We start from the raw sequence: 25,515 nt of genomic DNA on the forward strand, positions 1-25,515 counted from the left end.
GTTTAATAAATTGTTATATGTTTTTATACCCAACTCCCATTTAACAAATTATTTAATACTCCTAAACGCTGTTTCTGATGTTGTTTTTTTCCTTTTGTGGTTTTGGTAGAATTACAGAAGTTCTACCTGAAACAGCAGATAGGAGTATTTTTTTATTTTATTTATTTAATTGCTATTGGTTGCATCAGTGCCCACAAATCTATATATTTGCTTGGTGGATCATTATAGACTACTGTATTCACTGAAACATTAAATACATTTTACTTCCCTTGTTCAGCGCTATATTATATTTTTCTCATATGACTTTCTTTAAAATAAACTTATTTGAATCACGGCATCCTAGATTATCAGCACTGTTTTCAAGGCACCCCTAAGCCAAAAGTTTGTTATTGAGAAATTCAGAAAAAATTTCGTAAAGTGAAGTAAATTGTGCTTAGCTGTCATACTTAGGTTTAGTAATGTGGTTGTGGACAGATTTGCACTTCTGTTTGTCCATATATTTACATTACATTGACCATAAATAATTTGATTTGATACTGGACCACCATCCTGAGGCACCCCTGCAAGTGTCCTGAGGCACCCCAGGGTGCCACGGCGCAGTTTGGGAACCAATGAAATATTAGTTGTTGCCTACAGCTCCGCCCACAATGAAATCACATTTTTTTTATTTGAGGTACCGGAGTGGTCCACATGACCAGCAGTGCCATACAGACTGGTGGCAGTAACGCTTTCACCCAACACTCACACCAATGTCACTGTGTGCCCTGTGCACAGGCCTATACTATTCAAGTGAGCACGGGCCCAAAGCAACTCTCCTCCAACCCCATATCGATCACTTGCATTAATAATGTCAATAAATTTTGTTTTTGTTATTGCTCAGCTTTAACTTGACGGATCGAGATGAAACAAAGAGCAGGTTTTCATGAACATTGGTTCAGTAGATTTTGCGTCAACTTGGAACAGACACAACGTGCTTATTATATTAGTATAGTATGTCGTGTAAAAAACTTTAAAATGGTGAAAATAGCACTAAAGTCCAAATACTCCACAATAGGGGGCATATCCAATTAGGTGTGCAATGTTTTTATATTTTGAGCACCTCCAAAGCATGTCCAATTTTTCCTAAAATCCATATTTTAAAGAAAAACTGTTGACACTTGCTCTGGAACCCTTTGGCCACCCCCTCCATGACTAATTAAGCAATTGGTAGTTTCCAATTAGCTTAATTTGTCCTTAATAGCTCACCTTCTGCCCTTGCGCACACTACCTTCTCTACCCTACTCCTAACCCTCACAGGCAGCCCCAAGATGTGGGCGATTTAGCTGCAAGAATTAAAGCAGCATATTCTTTAAAAGGCAAGACCCCTTTTCAAAAATTGCCTCTTTAAATTAAGCGGGTAATTGCAGACCTCTCACAGTTGCCTGCAACTGCACTGGCAAAAGCCGCTTCCCAGATTGCTTTTAATAGCCCTTGAAAAAGGCAGTGACAACAGCCAAAATCCACTAACACATGCACACAACTTCTTCCTTGGCAATAAGGTAACACCGTAGCAGGAGTGACCTGTCCAGCGCATATACAAGCTCGAACAGGGACCTCAGATCTCAGCGCCATGTAATTACATCTGATGTCTTAAAACCATCTCAAGTACACACAGGCACCCAGTAGCTGCTGCTGAGCGGTACAGACGATCAAATCATTTGAAGAGGGGCAAGGACGTACCATAGGCACACACCGCAGCATGAGGTTTCTCATCTACACATTGTTTTGAAATTGACATTCTGGTGTATTGGACTCTCCATTCAGATCTATTTACACTGTATACATTTTATTTTTCTTCCTCCACATTCGCACTTTGGGCCTGATTCAGCTTTGGGAATAGAGTGAGAAAAAGCACGTAACTGTGAACCAGGACAAACCATGTTGCAATGCAAGGGGTGCAAATACATACATTTTATTTTGCATGTAGGGTAAATACTGGCTGCTTTTACATGTAGCCCACAAATACTGCACAGCTTTATTTTTACATTGCAGTTTAGATATCCGTTTGGGCACACTTCTCCCAAATCTAATCTCTGCACATTTTACACCTGCCCCACCTGCAGGGCAGCATGGTTTCACCAAGATGATCAGTTACGTGCTATATCTTATGCTGGGTACACACTGACAGATACATTGGCCGATCAATTGATCGGCCAATATATCTGCTGCACGTCGGCCAGTGTGTACCCGCGATATGTCGGTGAACGTCGGCATTCACCGACATATCGCATTGGCTTTGCTGCACAGCCGATGGACAGCTATGTCTGCAGACATATCTGTCCATCTGCAGGTGTGTATGAGCGGTCTGCAGACATATCTGTCCATCTGCAGGTGTGTATGAGCGGTCTGCAGACATATCTGTCCATCTGCAGGTGTGTATGAGCGGTCTGCAGACATATCTGTCCATCTGCAGGTGTGTATGAGCGGTCTGCAGACATATCTGTCCAACTGCAGGTGTGTATGAGCGGTCTGCAGACATATCTGTCCATCTGCAGGTGTGTATGAGCGGTCTGCAGACAGATCTGTCCATCTGCAGGTGTGTATGAGCGGTCTGCAGACATATCTGTCCATCTGCAGGTGTGTATGAGCGGTCTGCAGACATATCTGTCCATCTGCAGGTGTGTATGAGCGGTCTGCAGACATATCTGTCCATCTGCAGGTGTGTATGAGCGGTCTGCAGACATATCTGTCCATCTGCAGGTGTGTATGAGCGGTCTGCAGACAGATCTGTCCATCTGCAGGTGTGTATGAGCGGTCTGCAGATATATCTGTCCATCTGCAGGTGTGTATGAGCGGTCTGCAGACCGCCCGTACACACACAGCGGCAGCCGCGGGGAGGGACACAGCCCCGCCCGCCTGAACACGTCCCCTGGCCGCCGGGACCCGCACCAGACACAGATGATGGCAGTTCAGTGTGTATGAACGACCATCATCTGCAGATATATCTGTCAGGTGTGTACCCACCTTTACTCTATTCCCAAAGCTGAATCAGGCCCTTTATTCTTCTATTGTAGGTTTGTATGTCTGTCTAAATTACATCTGAGCTATTTAGGTTTATAAACCAGCTGTAATCACCCATTATCTCTTGTGCACGTAGACCTTCTTTCGATTGCATATTTTAACCAATTATTGCATTGTAAGTTAAATACAAAAAAAAAAATTTCCCCCTTTACCTCAATTAAAGTATTACATTACAGTCTAGACACATGTTATTGCAGTCTAACCAGACTGCTAACTCGTACAGCACCAACTCGTCTACTGACGTTTTCATTATTAAGGTGGGCGCTCCAGTTCAAACCCTCTATTTCAATGCTCTTAATATTAATAGTAAAACACAGGATGTTTTTTCCATTAAAAGCATTGACATTTTAAGTTTTGGGCATAAACATGCCGATAAGCAGCCACCGATTATTACATAAACACCATGGACTTTTTAGCATTTTTTGGTAAACTTTATCTACAAAGACATGATTTTCATGGAACACGTTACATAAAGTAATTTGCACAAAATGGGTTAGTTGCAACAATTGTGATCCAAATGGACACTTGCAAATGTGATGTGCTTTTAATGGAGTTTAAACATTCTTACAGGTAGTTGGCGTTAACACATGGGATATAGGACACATGGCATACATATATTAGAATGCAATGGAGGGAATGGTTATTGACAAATTTATGTACTATGTTAATGCACTTTTCATGGGATTATTAAAGTGTTAAAAACAGAAGAAAAGCGCAGTAGAGTCCTCAGTCAAACACCTGCCTGAGGAAGTGGACCACGTTCCATGAAACACACAGCAATTGAAGTGAGATACCCTCATTCATCCTTTATTTTGATTTTATGCTTTATTTTTTTAAAGTTCCAAATAATATTATGATAATATTTTTTCATTATTCATTCTGTGAATACAGAATACAATATTCTATGGAAAGTACACAACGTGTTTTCATTTGAAGCCTGCATTTATTTTATGCCTGAATATATACGTGAACTTTGGCATAAAAACCTGCACTTATTTTTGAACCTACAAACAGGAAGGACAATGTTATATCTATTGCTTATCGCAGTGATTCCCAACCTCGGTCCTCAAGGCACACTAACAGTCCTGGTTTTAGTTATATCCATGGTTGAGCACAGATGGATAAATCAAAATAACTGAAATACTAATTAAATCACTTGTGCTCACGTATGGCTATCCTTAAAACGTGGAGTGTTAGTGTGCCTTGAGGGCCGTGGTTGGGAACCCCTGTCTTATTGAGTAAAATCTGTTCCTCTGCTGGGTACCTATATGGAGATCACTAATAAGGGATTATGTTGCAATTACTATAAAGGATTATTGAACCCACCCCTCAAAAAAAAATAAGTGTTTGGAAATACCTTGGTGTGTTATCAGACAACAGAGGTAATTTATTTCTTGAGAATTTTGGAGCGGATAGGGTTCGGGTTTTTACGCTTCATTGGCTGTTTTTGTCACACAAAATAGCTTTCTTTGGCGCTGGCCAGAGCGTTCCTGGAGTAGAGTACTTAATGCTGGTCTTAGACTAATACTTGTTTAGAATGTTTAGAAAATGTTCTCTGCAAAGAATAACTAAATCTGGATTTTTCTTTGGGTTTTGGATCTGGATTGGTTTTGCTAAAACCACCCTTCCGTGTTTTGGGTTCTGGGTCTGTATTTTTTTTTTTTTTTTTAAAAAGCATAAAAACAGCTAAAATCACAGAATTTGTGGGTTTTTCTGCTCCTATGCTATTATTAACCTCAATAACCTTCATTTCCACTAATTTCCAGTCTATTCTGAACACCTCACAATAGTGTTTTTATGTCCAAAAGGTTGAACCGAGGTAGCTGGATGACTATGCTAAGAGATACGAGTGGGTGGCGCAAACACGTGGCCCATCTAGGAGTGACACTGCAGTGGCAGACAGAATGGCAGTTTGAAAAACTAGGCCCCAAACAGTACATAATGCAAAGAAAAAAAAAGAGGTGCAAGATGGAATTGTACTTGGGCCCTCCCACCCACACACTTTAACAAACCAATCATTACAGCGCCAGGGTCTGCCACACGACTGTGGCTGAAATGATTGGTTCGTTTGGGCCCCCACAAAACAAGCTGGCAATTAATCTGTCCCTGCACAAACTGGCTCTACGGAGGCAAGATGTCGTCCTCATCCTCCTCATCCACTGATTCCTCACCCTTTTCAGTGTTGTGTACATCCTCATCCTCACAGAGTATTAATTCGTCCCCGCTGGAATCCACCACCACAGGTCCCTCTGTACGTTCTGGAGGCTGGTCTCCCTGGAAGAGTTGATAATTCATTTTTATGAACATCATCTTCTCCACATTTTGTGGAAGCAACCTCCTACGCCTTTCGCTGACAAGGTTCCCAGCTGCACTAAACACTGGTTCGGAGTACACACTGGAGGGGGGGGGGGGGGCAACTCAGGTAAAATAGAGCCCGTTTGTACAGGGGCCTCCAAATTGCCTCTTTTTCCTGCCAGTACAGGTACGGACTGTCTGACATGCCTACTTGGATGCTGTCACCGATGTAATCCTCCACCATTCTGTCAATGGTAACAGTATCATATGAAGTGACAGTAGACATGTCAGAAATTGATGCCAGGTCCTTCAGTCCGGACCAGATGTCCAAACTTGGTCCTGCCTGCCCTGCATCACCACCAGCGGGTTGCTTAGGATACCGAAGTTTTTTTCCTGGCAGCCCCAGTTGCGGGAGAAAACGAAGAAGGAGCTGTTGACGTGTCACGTTCCGCTTCAGCTGGCAGTGTTTTCACCAGCAGGTCTTTGCACCTCTGCAGGCTTGTGTCGGCCGGAAAGAGAGACACCACATAGGCTTTAAACCTATGATCGAGCACGGTGGCCAAAATGTAGTGGTCTGATTTCAACAGATTGACCACCCTGGAATCCTGGCAAAGCGAATGAAGGGCTTCATCCACAAGTCCCACATGCCGAGCGGAATCGCTCCGTCTTAGCTCTTCCTTCACTTTCTCCAGCTGCTTCTGCAAAAGCCTGATGAGGGGCATGACCTGACTCAAGCTGGCAGTGTCTGAACTGACTTCACGTGTGGCAAGTTCGAAGGGCTGGAGAACCTTGCACAACACGGAAATCATTCTCCACTGTGCTTGAGTCAGTTGCATACCCCCTCCTTTGCCTATGTCATAGGTGGATGTATAGGCTTGAATGGCCTTTTGCTGCTCCTCCATCCTCAGAAGCACATAGAGGGTTGAGTTCCACCGCGTCACAACCTCTTGCTTCAGGTGATGGCGGGACAGGTTCAAGAGTGTTTGCTGGCGCTCCAGTCTTCGGCACGCAGTCACTGAATGGCGAAAGTGGGCAGAAATTTTTCGGGCCACCCAAAGCGTCTCCTGCACGCCCGTCGCTTTTCAGAAAATTCTGCACCACCAAGTTTATTGTGGGAGCAAAACATGGGACATGCTGGAATTTGCCCAGATGTAATGCCCGCACAATATTGGTGGCGTTGTCAGATATCACAAATCCCCAGGAGAGTCTAAGTGGGGTAAGTCACTGGGCGATGATTTCCCTCAGTTTCTCTAAGAGGTTGTCGGCGGTGTGCCCCTTACTGAAACCGGTGATACACAGCGTAGCCTGCCTTGGAACGAGCTGGCGTTTCTGAGATGCTGCTACTGGTGACGCTGCTGTTGTTGCTGCATAAGGTGACACATCTACCCAGTGGGCTGTCACAGTCATATAGTCCTTAGGGCCTGATTCAGAGCTGAACGCTCTGACCAGAGCGCTCGCTCTGAATCAGGGCCCTCCTCCCTTTTTTTGGAGCGTCCTCATGGACGCTCGCATAGCTGTGGGTTACCACCCACAGCTATAGCGAGCGTCCATGATGATGGTCGCGATGGTCTTGACCATCGCGACCATCGGGCTTGCGACGGAGACCCTGCAGTAAGGTCTCGCTGCCGCAAGCCCTGGAGTGATTTTGGCTCTATCAGAGCCAAAATCACTCACACTGACATCACTAGTGATGTCAGTGGGGCCGGCTTGAGACGGTAGGCGTTCCCATGGGAACGCCTCCGTCTGGCAGGCACGCCCCCAGCACGCCCACCAAAGGGGGCGTGCTGTTAATCAACATCGACAGCACGCCCCCTTTGGTGCGAGACCCAGAGCGATGGAGAGCCCGTCGCTCTCCGGGTCTCGCGCATGCGCACGACGGAACTCCCTCCATCATGCGCAGTGGGGGACATCGACCCGCTTGCGAGCGTACTGCCGCTCACGAGCGGGTCTGAATGACCCCCTTAGTCTGCCCTGTTCCACTTGTCCACATGTCCGTGGTTAAGTGGACATTGGGTACAACCGCATTTTTCAGGACACTGAGGTTACTTTTTCTGACGTTTCTGTACAGTCTCGGTATTGCCTGCCTAGTCAAGTGGAATCTAGACGGGATTTGGAACCGGGGACACACTACCTCCATCAATTGTCTAAATCCCTCTGCACTAATGGCGGATACCGGACGCACGTCTAACACCAACATAGTAGTCAAGGCCTCAGTTATACATTTTGCTTCAGGATGACTGCTGTCGTACTTCATCCTCCTCGCTAAGGACTGTTGGAGGGTCAATTGTTTAGTAAAAGTAGTGGTGTTCCTACTTCCTCTCTGGGATGATAAATGACTCCCAACAGCAGCAACAGCAGCAGTAGGCGTAGCAATGCAGGATCCTCCGGAGGAATCCCGGATAGGAGAGTCAGTCATGCCAGTGACATGGCCTGCAGGACTACTTCCGATCCTGACTAAGGAGGAAATTGATAAGGGAGTTGACGGTGTGGTTTGCAGGCGCTTGGATACAACAGGACAACGGGATTTAGGTGTCCCTGGACTGCTTACGGTCTTAGCCAAAGTTTCTGAACTTGACAGTAACTTTTTATGAACACGTTGCAAGTGCCGTATAAGGGAGGATGTTCCTAGGTGGTTAACGTCCCTACCCCTACTTATTTCACCTTTACATATGGTACATATGGCAAGACAGTTGTTGTCCGGATTTGGATAGAAATATTGCCAGACCAAAGAGGTGGAATGTTTGGTCTTCTGCCCAGGCATGACCGTGATGGGCTTTTTTATCCCACGGACAACTGTCTCCCCCGGAGCCTGATTTAAACAAACCACATCACCATCAGAATCCTCCTCGCCAACTTCCTCGTCACCGCCAGCTACACCAGTATAATCATCCTGTTGTACTTCAACAGTGACATCTTCAATTTGCATATCAGCAAGTGGATGTGGGTGCTCCTTTCAGCACTTGCAGGGGGCGTGCAAATGGTGGAAAGAGCCACCTCTTCCCGTACAGTGCTGGGAAGGTCAGGCATCGCAACCGCCACCACACTTGGACTCTCCTTGGGGATTTGTGATATCTTCTTAGAACGCACAGTTCTTCGCTGTGCTTTTGCCAGCTTAACTCGTTTGATTTTTTTTAGCGGGAGGAGGGCTTCCATCGTCATGTGAAGCTGAACCACTAGTCATGAACATAGGGAAAGACCTTAGCCGTTCCTTGCCACTCCGTGTCGTAAATGGCATATTGGCAAGTTTACGTTTCTCCTCAGATGATTTAAATGTTTTTTTTAAGGTCATTTTACTGAACTTTGTCATTTGGGATTGTATGTGCCCTCTACTATGACATTGGGCACATACAATTGGCAGACGACGTTGATGGCATGTTATCGTCTATGTCATGACTAGTGGCAGCAGCTTCAGCACTAGGAGGAAGTGGTTCTTGATCTTTCCCTATTTTATATTTATCGGAGACAGTTTGGTCCTCCATTTATGTTATATTGATATATATACACGTGCGGCTAAGGCGCACACAAACAGAAAATTATTTTTTATTTTTGTTGGAGACAAGTGCACTTTGTGGGTTACACCACCCTTTAAGAAATGAGCCAGCCGGCTCTTTACTTATGGGGCACAGGCGCACGCTTGGCGCTGCTCCTTTGTTGATGCACATGCAGCTACAGTGCACACAATTCACAAAGACAGAAAAAAAAATAATTTTTTATGGAGCGCACTTTGTTAAAGGGTGGTGTAACCCCCAAAGCCAGCTGGCCCTTTACTTAGGGGACACAGGCGCACGCTTGGCGCTGCTCCTTTGTTGATGCACGTGCAGCCACAGTGCACACAATTCACAAATACAGAAAATATTTTTTTATTTTGTTTGGAGTGCACTTTGGGGGTTACAGCACCCTTTAACGGACAAGCCAGCTTGCCCTTTACTTATGGGACACAGGTGCACGCTTGGCGCTGCTCCTTTGTTGATGCACGTGCGGCTACTGCGCACACAATTCACAAACACAGAAAAAATATTTATTTTTTTGCACTTGGGGGGAGCACCCCTGATGGACAGAGCACCCCCTGGACAACACTACAGCACCCCTTTAGGACTGGGACACTGCACAGGACTTTGGACACTGCACAACTGACTGCACAACACAGTCCAGCCAGCCCCTATGGACTTTGCAGGAGTGGACACAGCCCCTTTGGACAACAGCAGCACAGCACAACACAGCCAGCCCCTATGGACTTTGGAGGAGTGGAGACAGTGGAGACAGCCCCTATGGACAACAGCAGCACAGCACAGCACAACACTACACTACACAGCCCAGCCAGCCCTAACTCCCACCCTCCCTCTTCACTGTCCACAGCAGAGTGAGAAAATGGCGCCGACGTGGGTACCTTATATAGAATCCAAAACCTGCGAGACCCGGAAGGCGGGATGATGACGTTTTGCCTCGATTTCAGATCCGAGTCAGGCGGGAAAAGTCGAGCCTGACTCGGATCGGGGGGGTTCGGATTTCAGAAATCCGAACCCGCTCACCCCTACACTTAACGCATGAGCATTACAACAGTTTTCAGTCGTATCATTTGCACCACGGATAGGACTGATGAGTACTGATAATGATGATGGCTATCAAATAACATGTATGGATAGGGGACGGCTCAGCATACTGATTATATACACATATTATACATACACATATACATACACACATGCGTATACATACACAAATTTAGTTCTGTGCGTGCATTGCGTTCAGCTCTGTATTGCCCTCTTGGTGTTTAACATTCCAAATAGAGGAACAATAAAAAAGTTTAAATAAAAGTAAATAGTCCAAAAGGATATACAGGTGGAAGGGTATTAAAAAAAAATTGCCGTAAACAAACACATTACAGTAGGTCTGTTAATCAAAACAATAATACAGGGATTTATACGGAGCTTCTTGCCCAATAAAAATCCCCACACTTCACAAACATTGGCAGCAGCCCAGCCCATGACAAAGGCCCGCACCAGGCTGGACCCAGCAGTAGCTGTCTCACTGAGCAGCTCTCTCTCCGATCAGTCCTACATCTCTGGCCATGGAACAGTCAGGCAAATAATAACACTGCCGTGCTGATGAGATCACAGAGCCCTCCACTACAGGCAGGCTAAGGTAAGGGAAGGACACAAACTGATATTAAAATACACACACTCACGCCTGGCTGAGCTGTAATTTACAGTCTGAGTGCATAGCAATCATAGTCCCTCCTAGAAAGTTCATAGAAGATGCTTGAACAGGACTGAAGAGATTGGAGGGCGTGGGATAGCTCTCATGCTAAAACCAGTATGCAGCGAGTTCATGGAAAAAGAAAAAATAACCCCTCGATCTTTCATGTGGCTACAGGGTCTCACTGCTCATTCTTATGTGTAGTCACTTTGTAATCCGGGTGTTGTTACCCACGTTGGTCCTTCATTTCCTGTACATGACGTCCTGAACAGGAAACAGGAGTTCATATGAGACAGAATATATCACTAGAACTGTTCTTCCACAATTTATAGAGCTACTACTTGGGAGATGCTGTAAAAGATCTGGGTAGGACCATGCTCTGTCCAATCAGCATACAAATGACACGGTCATACAGGACTGTTTATAATCCGAATTACCAGGCTGCCCGCCCATGCGGAGAACTAGTAGTAGGTATAGAAATTCTGTATGCCCTTTGTCTCACTGATGTTTTTGTGCACCCAGCACAGGATGATGGACCTATATGTCTGACTAGTCCGTATGATGTCCTTGTGCATCCAGCACAGGCTGACGGGCCTATATCTCTGACTAGCCTGTATGATGTCCTTGTGCACCCAGCACAGGCTGACGGGCATATATCTCTGACTAGCCTGTATGATGTCCTTGTGCATCCAGCACAGGCTGACAGGCCTATATGTCTGACTAGTCCGTATGATGTCCTTGTGCATCCAGCACAGGCTGACGGGCCTATATCTCTGACTAGCCTGTATGATGTTCTTGTGCACCCAGCACAGGCTGACGGGCATATATCTCTGACTAGCCTGTATGATGTCCTTGTGCACCCAGCACAGGCTGACGGGCATATATCTCTGACTAGCCTGTATGATGTCTTTGTTCATCCAGCACAGGCTGACAGGCCTATATGTCTGACTAGTCCGTATGATGTCCTTGTGCATCCAGCACAGGCTGACGGGCCTATATCTCTGACTAGCCTCTATGATTTCCTTGTGCACCCAGCACAGGCTGATGGGCCTATATCTCTGACTAGCCCGTATGATGTCCTTGTGCATCCAGCAGAGGGTGACCAGTGGCAAATGCAGGATCTCTAGAGAGGGGTTTCCAAATGCATGATTTTAAAGAAAGTGTGGCCAGTCCATGAAGAGAGCATAATCAGCTATAATATACGTCATACCAAGGTATGATATAATTCTGACATATACAGGACCAGCAACCACAGTAAGCCATTATATGCGGAAGTAGGGCCATTCTGCCTGAGCTGAATGGTTGTATTTCATTTATTACATTTCCGGGCAACAGGAAACACCCCCCCCACAAACAAAAGCAATGACGGCACATGTGCACCAAAATGTACATCTGAGTAATGTTCACTTAATTAGAGAGCGGATCATTCAGTTGCAGAAGACATTACCTCACTGACTTTATTAACCTCCTCCTCTTCCTCCTCCGCTTCTTCTCCAAAAGAAAGTAAACTGAAGTTCCTGTGTTAGGAGAGACCATGTAACATGCTCTGAGCCTTTGTTTAAATGATTGAAGACATAACATTTGAGCGACACATAAAACAGGGGACTGATCGCACGCACGGTGTGGCTGGTGTATGCGGCCATACTCAGTTACAGTACACAGCAATACTCTTACCATCTCCTGCAAAGTATTGTTTTGTACCTAAGTAACGAATCATTAAGACTGTGGGCTACATGGATTATCACTGCAGCTAAAACATATAGAGATTGGTGATTCAACAATAAAACAGGAAAAAATATATAGGAAATAATACAAATCTATCCATAAAAGGATCATGAAATAATCAATAAAAAAAATTGCTTAATATAAACATAGTTGAGTAACAATGCGAGTGTGAAGGATAGAACGTCTGACATAACTGGCTCTGTATGACTTTGTACTGTGATGCTGAGTATACACTATTGTTCGGTTACTGCTTTCTCAGAACAAAAGGGGCACCTACAGTGTTCTTTAATAGCCTTACCGAGAACAGTCCGCTGTGCTCAGGAACAAACCTTACTGCGTTATTTGCACCTTGTATAAGCACCTAAGACTTTGCACATATTTTGTCAGTATTAACATTAGAGGCAGATTCAATCATGTGCGAGCTTCCACTGAAACCCTGCGCTGCGCACGTAACCGTAATTATAATAGCCAATTTCTGCTCGCACTTCAGCATCGAACAATTCAGTCCTCTCCAGTTTGGCCACACACTGGTCTCTGTGGCCAAATCGGTCTATGTATGATACCCATGACATAGGGGCTCATTCACAGCAATAGGCTGGCTGCTTCAGTCGCTAAAGTGTGAACATCGCATTACAATTAGGATGGACAGTTTCCTATGGGCTTGTTCTCCCCTAATTAGTGATGATGATTGGTGGTCTACGAAGTGTTAAACTATATACATTTTGAGGAGTGTCTCATTAACATTTTTATGTTCGGTTCTCCATTTAAATGTTTACATCAATTTCCTTCATTATACGATTACATTTTAAATAACAGCATCAATTCCATATTAATTTGCGCAATGCATCACTTTGACTTTCATCTAATAAAAGACAGGAGACAATAACAAACATGCTGTTACCACCAATTGCTTGCAGACCATTAGAGAGCAATGTAGTAAGAAAAACAGCCAACACTAATCAGGGAAAAATTAGGAGGTTGTTAAAAGTATTCACAAAACAGTACGGCCAAAGCTCATAATAAACTTATTAGAACTTTCCCCATTGACATAAAGGCGCCCTCTAACGTGAACTATAGGACAATTACTATAATCATGAACAGTGTTTCTTGTATAAGCTGTATTTTTGCTTTTGTGCTTCTTTAATTATTCTTCTCCGTTCTTAAGTAATTAAATCTTTTTCCTACAAGATAGGATTCTGTGCTTTTAACAAACATAAATTGTGGCTGCACTCAATGACCCATCAGAAGACCAGAATGACATATATAGCATGCACCGTTCATTAGCTGCCTATTCAGCAGAAGGAGAACATGTTGTGTAAGAACTACAGGAACAAAAGATATCTTATTACATGATACTCCAAAGTTACAGACAATGGACCTGATTCAGACCCGCTCGCTAGCAAGCGGCCGCTCGTTGCAGACGATGTTCGGTAATGTGCGCGTGCGCTAACTAATATGAGCGATCGGAATGTGCTCGCTCGCCCTGCAAAGATAGCCCAGTGGAAGGAGTGACAGGAGAGGCCGTTTGTTGGTGGTAACAGGGACAGGCCAGTAGTAACACGGGGGAGTGGAGTTGCGGACGCAGGCGTGCCAGAGTGTTTTCACGCCGTTCTGGGACATGCATAATTAATAGGCAACGTCAAAGTACACGTCACCTCGTTGAATATTAAACTGAAGTGCTCGCAGTGCATGCGGTAGGGTACAGCCAGCCTCAAGCGCTGCAGACAGATTCGATGAAACCCGATGTACTGATGGTTGTATATACTTCCTGGAGATGATGTACGCTAGTGGGCGGCTAAAGACAGGCTGGTGGGAGTCTATAAACACAAAGTGATCGCTCATCAATAAATAGTGGGCATGCTTATGCCTTGCCGTGCGAGCGGCTGCCTTGACGTCACTTAGCATACGCTGGGAGCGAGCGGCCGCATCTAGCGAGAGCGCCTGAATCAGGTCTAATACAAGAAGAACTTAAACTAGATAACATAATATTATATCATTGCTAATTTATAGCAGCTGAACCCATGGTTTAATTTTTCAACTTTGCAGACACATAAAATATAGAGGAAATGAAAATTTACTCCACTATACATTTAACAGACCTAAATGCAGAAGGGAGGGAATTGATCTCCTGCTTAGAACACACAAAGCATGCTACTCTGAACCTCTGGAGGGAAATGCCGACATTTCACCAGGATAACTAAATATTCAAAACCAAGGGATGGAAGGTACAGGTGCAGATTGGGGATCCAGGGCAGTTAAAACCTGTGTACTGTTACTAACACTATGATGCCAACTATCCGAGTAGCCTCTCTTTCTTAACCAAATGTTTTCCCTTTTTAATAATCCTATTCGACTCAATACCGGCAAGATCCATTGTGGATATTCAATGATAAAATGTAAAGAAAATCAATAAATGATTGTGCTTATATGGAAGCCAATACACATCATATCTTCTGGTATAAGTATAGTGTTATCATGATATCCTGATTTCAACCTTATTCTGTAGTTTGTGTGTGATGCACAGTTTACAGGTTTTTAGCAATATTTGTGAATGCTTGGGGCCCTGTGTTAATAATTAGAATGTTACTTTAGATTTCATTATTACCTTAGTCTAAAGTCCCTTTAATACCCCTTTTACACCTAAATCATGGGTACAGCCTGGGACACTGAACATGGCTTTCAAGTCGTCACAGCAACGGGGGCCTGGGTTTGATGACTCTGGTTACCTATTCACACTGCGCTATAAGCCTTTTACACCGAGCCGCGACCCGAGTTAACACGGCAATAACACAGGTTTTTGCAGTGGTGTAAAGAAAGTGCAGTAGATTGATGCTTGATCATGCGGCTTCTAGTGTCTTAGAGGTCTTAGGGCCTGATTCTGACCCGCTCGCGAGCGCTCGCAAGCGGGTCGATGGTGCCCTAGTGCGCATGTGCACGACGGAGGGAGCTCCGTCGTGCGCATGCGCGAGACACGAATAGCGACAGCCAAGCCGTCGTTATGGGTCTCACATCAAAGAGGGCGTGCTGTCGATGTTGATTGACAGCACGCCCCCCTTGGTGGGCGTGCCGGGGCCGTTGCTGCCCAGACAGAGGCATTTCCATGGGAACGCCTACCGTCTGGGTCCGGGCCCCACTGACATCACTAGTGATGTCAGTGGGAGTGCTTTTGGCTCTGATAGAGCCAAAAGCACTCCTGGGCTTGCGGCAGCGAGACCCTACCGCAGGGTGTCGTCGCAAGCCCGATGGTCTTGACCATCGCGACCATCTTTTTGGCCGCTCGCATAAGCTGTGGGTGGTCACCCACAGCTATACGAGTGGCCAGGAGGCCGCTCCAATAAGAGGAGGGCCCTGATTCAGAGCGAGCGCTCTGGTCAGAGCGTCCGGCTCTGAATCAGGCCCTTAGAGCAGAAATAAACATACAGATGTCCTACCATGAGCTGCTGCAGAATAACCACTTAACGGACTAATATGTTTTCCAAAAACGGCTCAGAAGTTGAGGTTTTTTTTTTATGATTGAATTAGATCAAGAACATTTATTTAGAACGTATATATAATATATACAGTCAGGTGCATAAATATTGGGACATTTACAGAATGTTCATATTTTGGCCTCTATTCACCACAATGGCTTTGATTACATCCAAATCAGGTGAACGGTGTAGGAATTACAACGGTTTCTATTTGTGCCTCCTACTTTTTAAGGGGCCAAAAGTAATGGGACAAACTAAACAATCCTAAATTTAACTTTCACTTTTTAATACTTTGTTGCAAATCCTTTGCAGGCAATTACAGCCTGAAGTCTGGAACGCATAGACATCACCAGACGCTGGGTTTCATCCCTGGTGATGCTCTGCCAGGCCTCTACTGCAAATGTCTTCAGTTCCTGCTTGATCTTGGGGCATTTTCCCTTCAGTTTTGTCTTCATCAAGTGAAATGCATGCTCAATCGGATTCAGGTCAGGGGATTGACTTAGCCATTGCATAACATTCCACTTTTTAGCCTTAAAAAACTCTTTGGTTGCTTTTGCAGTATGCTTCGGGTCATTGTTCATCTGCACTGTGAAGCGCCGTCCAATGAGTTCTGAAGCATTTATATTAATATATATATATATATATATATATATATATATAAATAAATATAAATATAAAAACACACAGAGGGCGGTATCCAATTAGCCACGATATTTCTTCGAGGGTGAAAAACAGGGATTTTTCGCAGATTTTTTTTTTTCATCCTATCCTATTCATTTTGGGTGAACACATAGGATAATTTGCCAGAAAACACATAGGATCCGTGAGTAGTTCACGGACCTATGTGTTTTTGCCATTGCACTGGCAAAAAAAACATCACTTTTCGGGACACATCAGGTTCCGACAAAAAAAATCCCCGGTAAGTGCCGGCGTCGGGCCGGACTTCGGGGCTAATTGGATAGCCCTGGGGGTTCCATTAGCACCCGAACAATGGGCCTGATTCAGAGCCGGACGCTATTTGCGGTCGTTCGTCCAGAAAATAGGGGTGGCTATTCAAATGAACCGTTCGCTCTTGCGGTCTGTTCACGCCTCTATGTCTGAACGAGCGAACAAAACTTGCGGTAGTTTTTTAAAAAAATACGCCCCCTGGCCGCTCGCATCCTACGTCATGTCCGCTATTTATTAGATTAATCGAGTACATCGACCAGCGTATGAACTGCTCGCTATTCTTGTGGTTGGTTTTTGCTACCACAATCTTGCGAGCAGTTCTGGCTATAAAATAACCCAGTGACGTGGTCAATGACGCTGCTGTATTAATTATGTACACCCTTAAAACGCCCGTTTTGACCTTTATGCACGCCTGCGTTCGGATCTCCACTTCCCGTTTGCAAGCACCTTCCCCTGTTACCACCCACATACGCCTCATTCTGTCACTCAAAATAGCAGGCATTCGCTATTTAGCGAACAAACGATTTTCGGCCGCACTGACTGGTTCGCGCATGCGTATTACGATCCAAACGCATGCGCAGTTGGGCAAACATCGCTCGGAGCGAACGAGCGGCCGCTTACGAGCGGCTCTGAATCAGGCTCAATGTCCGGGGCTAATTGAATACCGCCCTTAAAATTAATATTGATTTTATAACATCATCCAATATATCGGACAATCGCAACCTTGCATTTCCCAGGTGGTTCTGACCAACCGCCGGGTATACACTGGAGGGCTGGTTCATTTACATTTCCCTGGCAGCTGCTCCTCCCTGCACCTGCCCAATGGGCATTTCTATATTGGGGCTGACTCTTGCACTTTGGCAAAACCATGTTGCACTGCAGGTGGGGGAGATTTAAAATGTGAGATGAGATACGACAGGGGAGTGTCAAGACTCAAATCTAACTTGCAGTGTAAAAATAAAGCTGTCCAGCATCTGTGGGCTACATGCACATGCGGCCAGTATTTACCCTGCATGCAAAAAAAAAAAAATTATTTGCACCCCTTGCAGAGGAATATGGTTTGTTCCAGGTGCAAAGTTACTTGCTATGACTGTTCGTACAACAGTTTTTGTCCCGGCGTTTGGGAGCAAATCGCTGATTGTCATTTGCTTTCATACCTTACCAGATTTTCATTCCAACCAATCAGCTAATTGGATGGTTGTACCCAGCCTAAAGGGGAGTATCCACTTGACGATATACAAACGACAGCACGATTACGACATTGCAATATTGCTATCGTTTGTATAGCTAGTGATGTGCCTAGACTGAACGTTCACTCGTTCAGTCCCGGCACATCCCTCATCCCCGCACATGCTGAACCTGACGAGATCGTCAGGTTGACCTGCATGTACGGGCGATGTCAGATGTCAGAAGCGACCAGCGGGCACACGCATCGCTGGTCGCTTCTGACCAAAACATGCCCGCCATAACTGTCATTTATCTGGCAAAGTCTTTAAAATTACAGTTGGAGGCTGACTAGTTGCTTAGGGCAACTTCTCCCCTTTCTCTCTCTCCAAGGCCTGATACATCTCCCCTTGTATCGTTAGCCTGAATTCTTCACCTGTGTATTTTGATGTAAACTTCTATTGGCCTTTTGTGTTCTGATGGCATACATTTAGAAGAAATTCATATTGCTCCTCCATGTGTATGTGTGAAAATGACATCCTACTCCCTGATTGGCGCCAGAACCTCCCATACATTAGTTTTGAAGACCTCTCACTTTGGACTGCAAATATAGAGATGAAGATATGCCTAAAATATGTGCTGCCATACATTCAATATTTTCAGGGAAGAAAAAAAAAAAAAAGAGTAGTAATATTTGTTATTATATAACACATGTGATGCTGGTATAACCACCTGTAAATAATGTCTTTACAAATGGGGAGTTCTGATGTCATCACTTCGGTGCTTCGGGAAACTTATGTGTAATAAGGAATAACCCATCTTGGACGTCTGTGACCTGTATAACAGCACTTGGTCTATGGTCCTGTAATTGCTGTATGCCCTCTAATATCCTTACTGTTTAATGTAAGGAATGCTCTAAATCACAGGTTCTCAAACTCGGACCTCAGGACCCCAAACAGTGCATGTTTTCCAGGTCTCCTTACAGAATCACAAGTGAAATAATTATCTCCACTTGTGAATCTTTTTAAATGTGTCAGTGAGTAATGAATGAACCTGTGCACCTGCTGGGTGACCTGAAAAACGTGAACTGTGTGGGGTCCTGAGGACAGAGGGCCTGATTCAGAGCCGGTCGTTCTGAATCAGGGCGTCCCTTTTTTTTTTAAAAGACGGCCTCCTGGCCACTCGTATAGCTGTGGGTGACCACCCATAGCTTATGCGAGCGGCCAGGTGATGGTCAAGACGAGACCCTTTTGGTAGGATCTCGTGGCCGCAAGCCCCAGTGGACTTCCTGCTCTAATAGAGCAGGAAGTCCACCTACTGACATCACGAGTGATGTCAGTAGGGCTGCCCACAAACAGCAGGCGTTCCTACAGGAACGCCTCCGTTTGCCCAGCCACCCCCCCTGCCCGCCTCCAAAATGGGGCAAGCTGTCAATCATCAACAGCTGCCCCGCTTTGGTGCGAGACCCGTAGCGACGGAGCGCCCGTCGCTGGCCGAATCTCGTGCATGCGCACGCCGGAGCAGGCTCCAGCGTGCGCATGCGCAGTGGGGGACCATTGACGCGCTTGCGAGCGCTGTGCGCTCACGAGCGGGTCTGAATCAGGCCCAGAGTTTGAGAACCACTGCTCTAAATATTCCACTGAATTTCCGCATCAGTGCTGATAACGGATCATTCAATACGGACAGGTGCCCGGAACTACTTACTTTGTGCCTTTCACCTTTGGCGGCTTAGTCTCTTCCTCCGGAGTTTCTTTTTTCAGCCTATTTGTTATTCTGGGAACTATATCATCGAAAGGATTAAACAACACCTGTGGGAGGAAAGACGTACACTGTAGCAGGGTTTTATTGGTTAACAATAATATCCAAGATTAAGCAAGATACAGTATTAAAAGCATCAAATTAAGTTTCTGCAATCCCCAAAGGAAGAAACATTATCAGACTGTTATTAAACCAAATGTTTATGCACATCTCAGATGTTTTTACATGTGCGCATCTGCAGATCTGAGGCTGTGATGTTGCTCGCAGTGCCCCAAAAGCTACACAGCATGATAGACATGCTGCTGGTGCTTGGGGCGGGGACAGGCAGCATTGCAGTAAACTAGGGCTTGTCTGCACCGTTTTCTGGGGGTGTGTCCCTGGATGCAGCTTCACTGGCCCCGGCAGCGTGAATTCATCAGAAATCCTGAGTAACCGGAGGGTCACTCAGATGTCCGATGGCCAAGCAGATAATCCGAAGCTGCATCTTCAGACGCAGAAGTGGCTCACAGAAGCTGGCAGTGGGCACATTTTTATATAAGACGCCTCCTGCGGCTTTTCAGAATTTTGGCACAGCGGCTGCGTACAAAGGCTCAGCCTCTGCGCAAATGCGTCCAGTGGTGAATCGGACCCTAAATTACCAATGCCCACTGGTCAGACTGTTCTACCCCACAGATTGGAATCTATGGTCTGGAACCACCTGAGAAGAAGGGCCTACAACAGAGGAATGATGCTGGTGCTAGTTGTGGAGGGAGGATGCAGTCAGGATACCGGCTAATCCTGCTTGTCGATATCCCGACACTGACAGCCCGACATGGGACTAAAGATAGGCATAGAAATCCCAACGCCTATCATTATCCCCACTACAAAATCCCGACACCCGGCATACCGAACGAAGGTGAGCCGGGTGTTGGTCTAGCCGCAGGCGGGAGGGGGGGGGGTTTAGGGACCCCCAGGGGGACTTAGGGCTAGGCACCCCCCCGCGAGGGTTAGGGTAGGGAAGGGGGGGAGGGGGGGTTGGGATACTTACCAGCCCCAGGCGGGAATTCGGTCCGTCGGTTTCCCGCTGTCGGTATTTGATGCATCTACTCAGTGAATATAAGTTCTGACAATAAAAGCACTGGCATATAAAGGCTGCAGTGGAGCTTGAGCACTATAATTTGGCTCCTCCACCCTCACTCTTTACCTTCTTTAGCACCCGCGGAAGCATTGCTGCTGGAAGGAGCAGGTGAATCAGAATAAAGATCGATGGCAGCAACATAGTGTCTACAAAAAAATGCCCTCCGATCACTTGGTCTGGACAACAGCATGCCAACATGTGGTTCAACCGAAGGGCCCGGCAGGCTACCGTGGTATACAGAGGAGGAGCTTTGCTTTTGGAGCCAAATTTTAAGTGTTTACACTTCTGAGCAGCTTCTATACTTCAATGTTTACAGTGTGCTCTATATGGATTAAAGAGAAATTACAAATAAATGGTGTTTTCTTTTAATGTACATTAATGTGGTGTGAGAGGCGATTAGTTGCAATATGATAAATGATCATTTAAAGTCTGGCTCCTCCATATGAACAAAGACTGATTGCCATTATGGTCGTTCAGCAATTGACCTTCACTGTCCACAACCTATGGAATGCCCTCCAAAGCTCAATTAGACTTGTATGCAGCTTTTATACGTGTCCTCAAAAAACACCTCTTCATTGAAGCCTGCGACCTCTCTTAATTCTCCATCCTTAGGTGCTTCGGCAACGTCCGGAGAGCTGGGGACTACAAACACACTGACTGTTGTCAGTGTATCCGCGTCACGCCTCTGGGTCGGGATATTCCCAGTGGGCCCCCCAGAGCCCAGAGCCATAACTCCGCCCTTCTTCGCAGTGAGCTGCGACCGCCCACTGTCCATCTCTTCCACCCATGAGTGTATTATTAGACATAACAGCAGGGTTAGGTCTAACATGAAGTGAGCTACAGGACCTCTGACATCACAACCATGTGACTCGCGATAACAGGAGGAGGAGCAAGCGTCAGCACAGGGGTCCAAAAGCACACCCTCACTGGCTCGCTTTGTTAATCTTCGTGCACGATAGCACGCTTCGCTCGCCACAGGTTTATATTCTCCCTCTATGCCCACCTGGAAAGTAAAAGTGGTAGCTGACTGGCCCTGCCATAGTGGTCACATGGTTGTGACGTCAGAGGTCCTTGCCAACTTGGATCTAGCAACAACCATAACAGCAAGCCTATATGAGGTGCCTATGCGGCCACATCAGAGGAGAACGAGCGTAGAGCAGAAAATGTGGAGGAACAGCGAGTTGACAGGTGGCGGTCTGTGGCCAGAGCCGCTGGCTGGATAGTTTATTTGCAATGCAGGAGTCAAACCACCATGAAGGGGCTGTGCAATTAATACCCTCCTCCTCCCATGATACAGCAGTACCCTTCTGCTCCACAGTGGCAATGCCATGCTGTGCTAGGAACACCAAAACGAAAATAAAGTATCTCAGCAATAGAAAAGGGACCCTCTTTTCCTTATCTTATGTTTTTTTTTTTTAAATATGTATTTGTAATAGTGTATAAATGATTTAATGTGCCATCCTCTCAGGCATCTTTAGTTTCTTGTATTGCACATTTTTTTTTTAATCACATTTTAGTGTATAAAGATTCTGTCTTCAAGGGAAGTAAGAGAAGGAATTACATTTTTATGTTCTTTCAAATAAATTACTTGCTGACAGTTGATATTTAAAAAAAAAAATAATTAATTTCTATGCATATTCTGGAAGGAATATATACGCAGAGCACCTATAGCAACCAGCACCTCTGTCAGAGGGGCATGGTTTTTAATTATCAGGTTTTAGACCCGGTAATTATAATTTCTTGTCACTGCTTGTCGCGGCAATAATTATGGATGGCTGGACCGTAATGCACACACAGAGAGAACAGAAGAGCCAGTCCATTCAGTGTAAAAGTAAAGTTAACCCTAGTGCAGTCACTTTACTTTGTGCTTCGGGGGGCGGTTGCACTACTGCACACGCGGGGTCATCAGACCACCTGTGTGTGACCGGCCATTGCCTGGCCACTCCAACTTTAGCAGAATTCAGTATGGGGAGGGCGAAGCGTAGGCATGCTCCGGGTGCTATGGCCCCACATTACACCTCTGCCCATATTCATTGCAGAATAAAAGCTCTTGCGAGCAGGTCCCTCACTCCCTACGTTTTCACAACATATTTATGGATATCTGTACATTTGTGAACTTGTCTGCAAAGGTTTCATTTGTCTACTTTTTCACGTATGTAATTTACTTGTATGTTCTATCCCAATGGGGATGTAGTCGGCATCCCGTCACCAGTATACCGACCGTTGGCATGCCGAATGGTATCGGGGCGCACGGGTAGGGTAGCGTTAGGTAGCGGGGTTCAATTTAGGCATTGGGGGAGGGTTAGGGGTAGGCACCGGAAGGGAGGGTTAGGATTAGGGTGCGGGGAGGGGGAGGTTAGGGTTAGGGACCGGGGAGGAAGGGTTAGAGCAAGGGTAGAGAAAAGACTTACTTTGCATTTCTATGGGTGTCAGTATTCTGGCTGTCGGGATGCCGCTGTCGGTATTTAGAACAGCGGCGTCCCGACAGCCGGGATATCACACCCAACCCTCCCAATGTACTGTGCTACGGAACCCATGTGCTGCAATACAAATAATAACCAGCAATGAACAAGGTAATGTGCACATCACACTACAGATTGCTAACACAAACAAAATAATATGAAACACTTAACAAATATGGTAGAGAACGTACTTCACTGCTCTTTATCTTATGTGGATTGATCGGCCGCTCATCTTCAATGTCCACTTCTGTCAATCTTAAAATATTGTATATTGTGTCCCCAGTAACCTGGAATGCAGAGGACACAGAGTTTAGTCTACGGAGCACTCAGCAACCTAGGAAACAGGAACGATACAAGTATTATTACTGATCTGCAGAAAAACATAATGTTGTCTACTACTTTGCCCTTTCCTATATTCAGACAGGTAACTCGGTGCACTAGGGAGCAGGACACTAGAACCACCCAATTGTTTATTACATTTTCTAACCTGCACTAGAGAAATTCCAAATAGAATCTGAGTTGCCACAAGTAACATCACCTCTTCCTGTGCCCCAGTTTCCATAACAGAACTCCATAGTAAAGTACCTGTGCTTTTACATAGGTTTACTGCATTACTACAACTAAATGTTTTTATTTACAGGGGTTTCCACATACACTCATCCTCAAATACTGTAGCCCCGTTTGGCCTGACATGGACTTTATGACTTAGCCGTGCCAAGCAAGCCGCCAGAGACCTATTTATGAGTCTTATTCGCATCACTAATGCGACAAAAATACAGCACAGGATTACACCGGCTGCTGGCACCTGCATTTCATGCAGCTTCTGTGTGCGACTCAGTCGGTAATCTGGGCCATGCCTCGCACCACGTATCCTTATGCTTCATCTGCGACTTTATTTATTTTATTTATTTTCCTTTTCGACATAAGTACTATTCTAGTGTCCCTAATACACTATATGCCACTTTGTATGCGGCTAAGATGCAAAATACATGAAAATGTACAAAACACTACCCATGGTGCATATGCCCCAAGCTTCTCTAACTATTGGGCATATTCAATTGGGGGCAAAGTTTAGCTAGGTGAAAAACCTTGTGCCCCTCACATCCAATTTTGGATAACTGTGGGTATGCATGCTTTCAATACGTGTGGTGTCCATTTAAAATAAAAAAAAAAGGCCATTGCGCTACCCAGCAGCCCCCTCCTCAGTGACAAGATGGACGGGAGGCCACTAGGAGCCACGGGAACCACCGGTGACCCCCGGACACACAAATATTTATTTATTTTAATAAGCATGTCCAGGGGCTGCTGGGAGATGTAGTTCTCCCACTGCCAGCTACAGGGGGGGGGGTCACACACGCTGGGGGTCATTCACATGCATACACTCTCACAAACACTCACATACCCACCTTGCTGCAGAATCCCCAGCTCCCGACGCTGGATGCAGAAGACACCGCTTTGGAAGATAAGTAATGAATGACTAATTAAGCTAATTGGTAACTTTCATTTGTTTAATTAGTCCTCAGGGGGGTTGTGCCGGGGTGCCGGAGCAAGTCCCACTTATTAATGATTTTAGGAAAAATCAGACTTGCCCTGGAGGTGGTCAAAAAAAAAAACCTCCCAGCGCTAAGAAAATGAGAAACCCTGCACCTGAGGGATTTTTACTATTCTCGCACCTAATTAAATATGTCCCTTTATGGCACAAAAAAGCTAAGTGAATGAGGACGCATATGTAATTGTAATCACATACCATCACTTTGCAAATGATACCATGTGTATACTTTTGAAATTGTACCTTGTTTCTCATATGCAATTACATGCAATTCTCTATTTATACGTATAATTTCCATCTTTATACACCAGATTGGTTTAGCTTGGGAAAGGAAATATTGAGCATATATTTGGTTCTTTAGCAGATCATATTATTGTCTAACCCAGCCTATCATTTCAGTCATTCCTTCCCCAATTATAGGGATGGTCAGGGGGTGGCTGCACTTTACAATTTTTATTTGTGGGTATACATGATTTTACTACTTGTATATCAGTTTTACCTTATTGTGGGACCCTGTGATGCAAACTGACCGACAGCAATCAAACTGCATATTTTTTAATGTTAGTATTTTGCATATACTTACAATGATTTAAATATAAATACTTCTATATAATCAGTTATTTGAGAGATCAGAACAAATTCTACATGACAAAAACTTCAGCACACAGCTACTATATGCTTCCTAGCTAACCTGATGTTGTCGGGACAGTCCCACCTTCCAGATGGAGGCTGTGTTGTCCAGCTCCACAGTTTGAGAGATATGTACGTTTA

General features: G+C 45.3%; 1 protein-coding gene across 2 annotated transcripts in view; it reads right to left on the bottom strand.

Moving 5' to 3' along the window:
• The window catches only part of CWC27 (CWC27 spliceosome associated cyclophilin), a 261,740-nt gene that overhangs the window by 182,238 nt on the left and 53,987 nt on the right, over positions 1-25,515 (bottom strand). For both annotated transcript variants that reach the window (XM_088444062.1, XM_088444061.1), the window contains 3 exons: positions 23,387-23,482; positions 19,563-19,666; positions 11,999-12,068 (listed from right to left, as the gene is read on the bottom strand). In XM_088444062.1, the coding sequence (XP_088300188.1) occupies positions 11,999-12,068; positions 19,563-19,666; positions 23,387-23,482 (270 nt within the window). The remainder of the gene's footprint in view (positions 1-11,998; positions 12,069-19,562; positions 19,667-23,386; positions 23,483-25,515) is intronic.

Source organism: Taudactylus pleione, unplaced genomic scaffold, assembly GCF_031769625.1.
Source record: "Taudactylus pleione unplaced genomic scaffold, aTauple2 ptg000345l, whole genome shotgun sequence".
Lineage (NCBI taxonomy): Eukaryota > Metazoa > Chordata > Amphibia > Anura > Myobatrachidae > Taudactylus > Taudactylus pleione.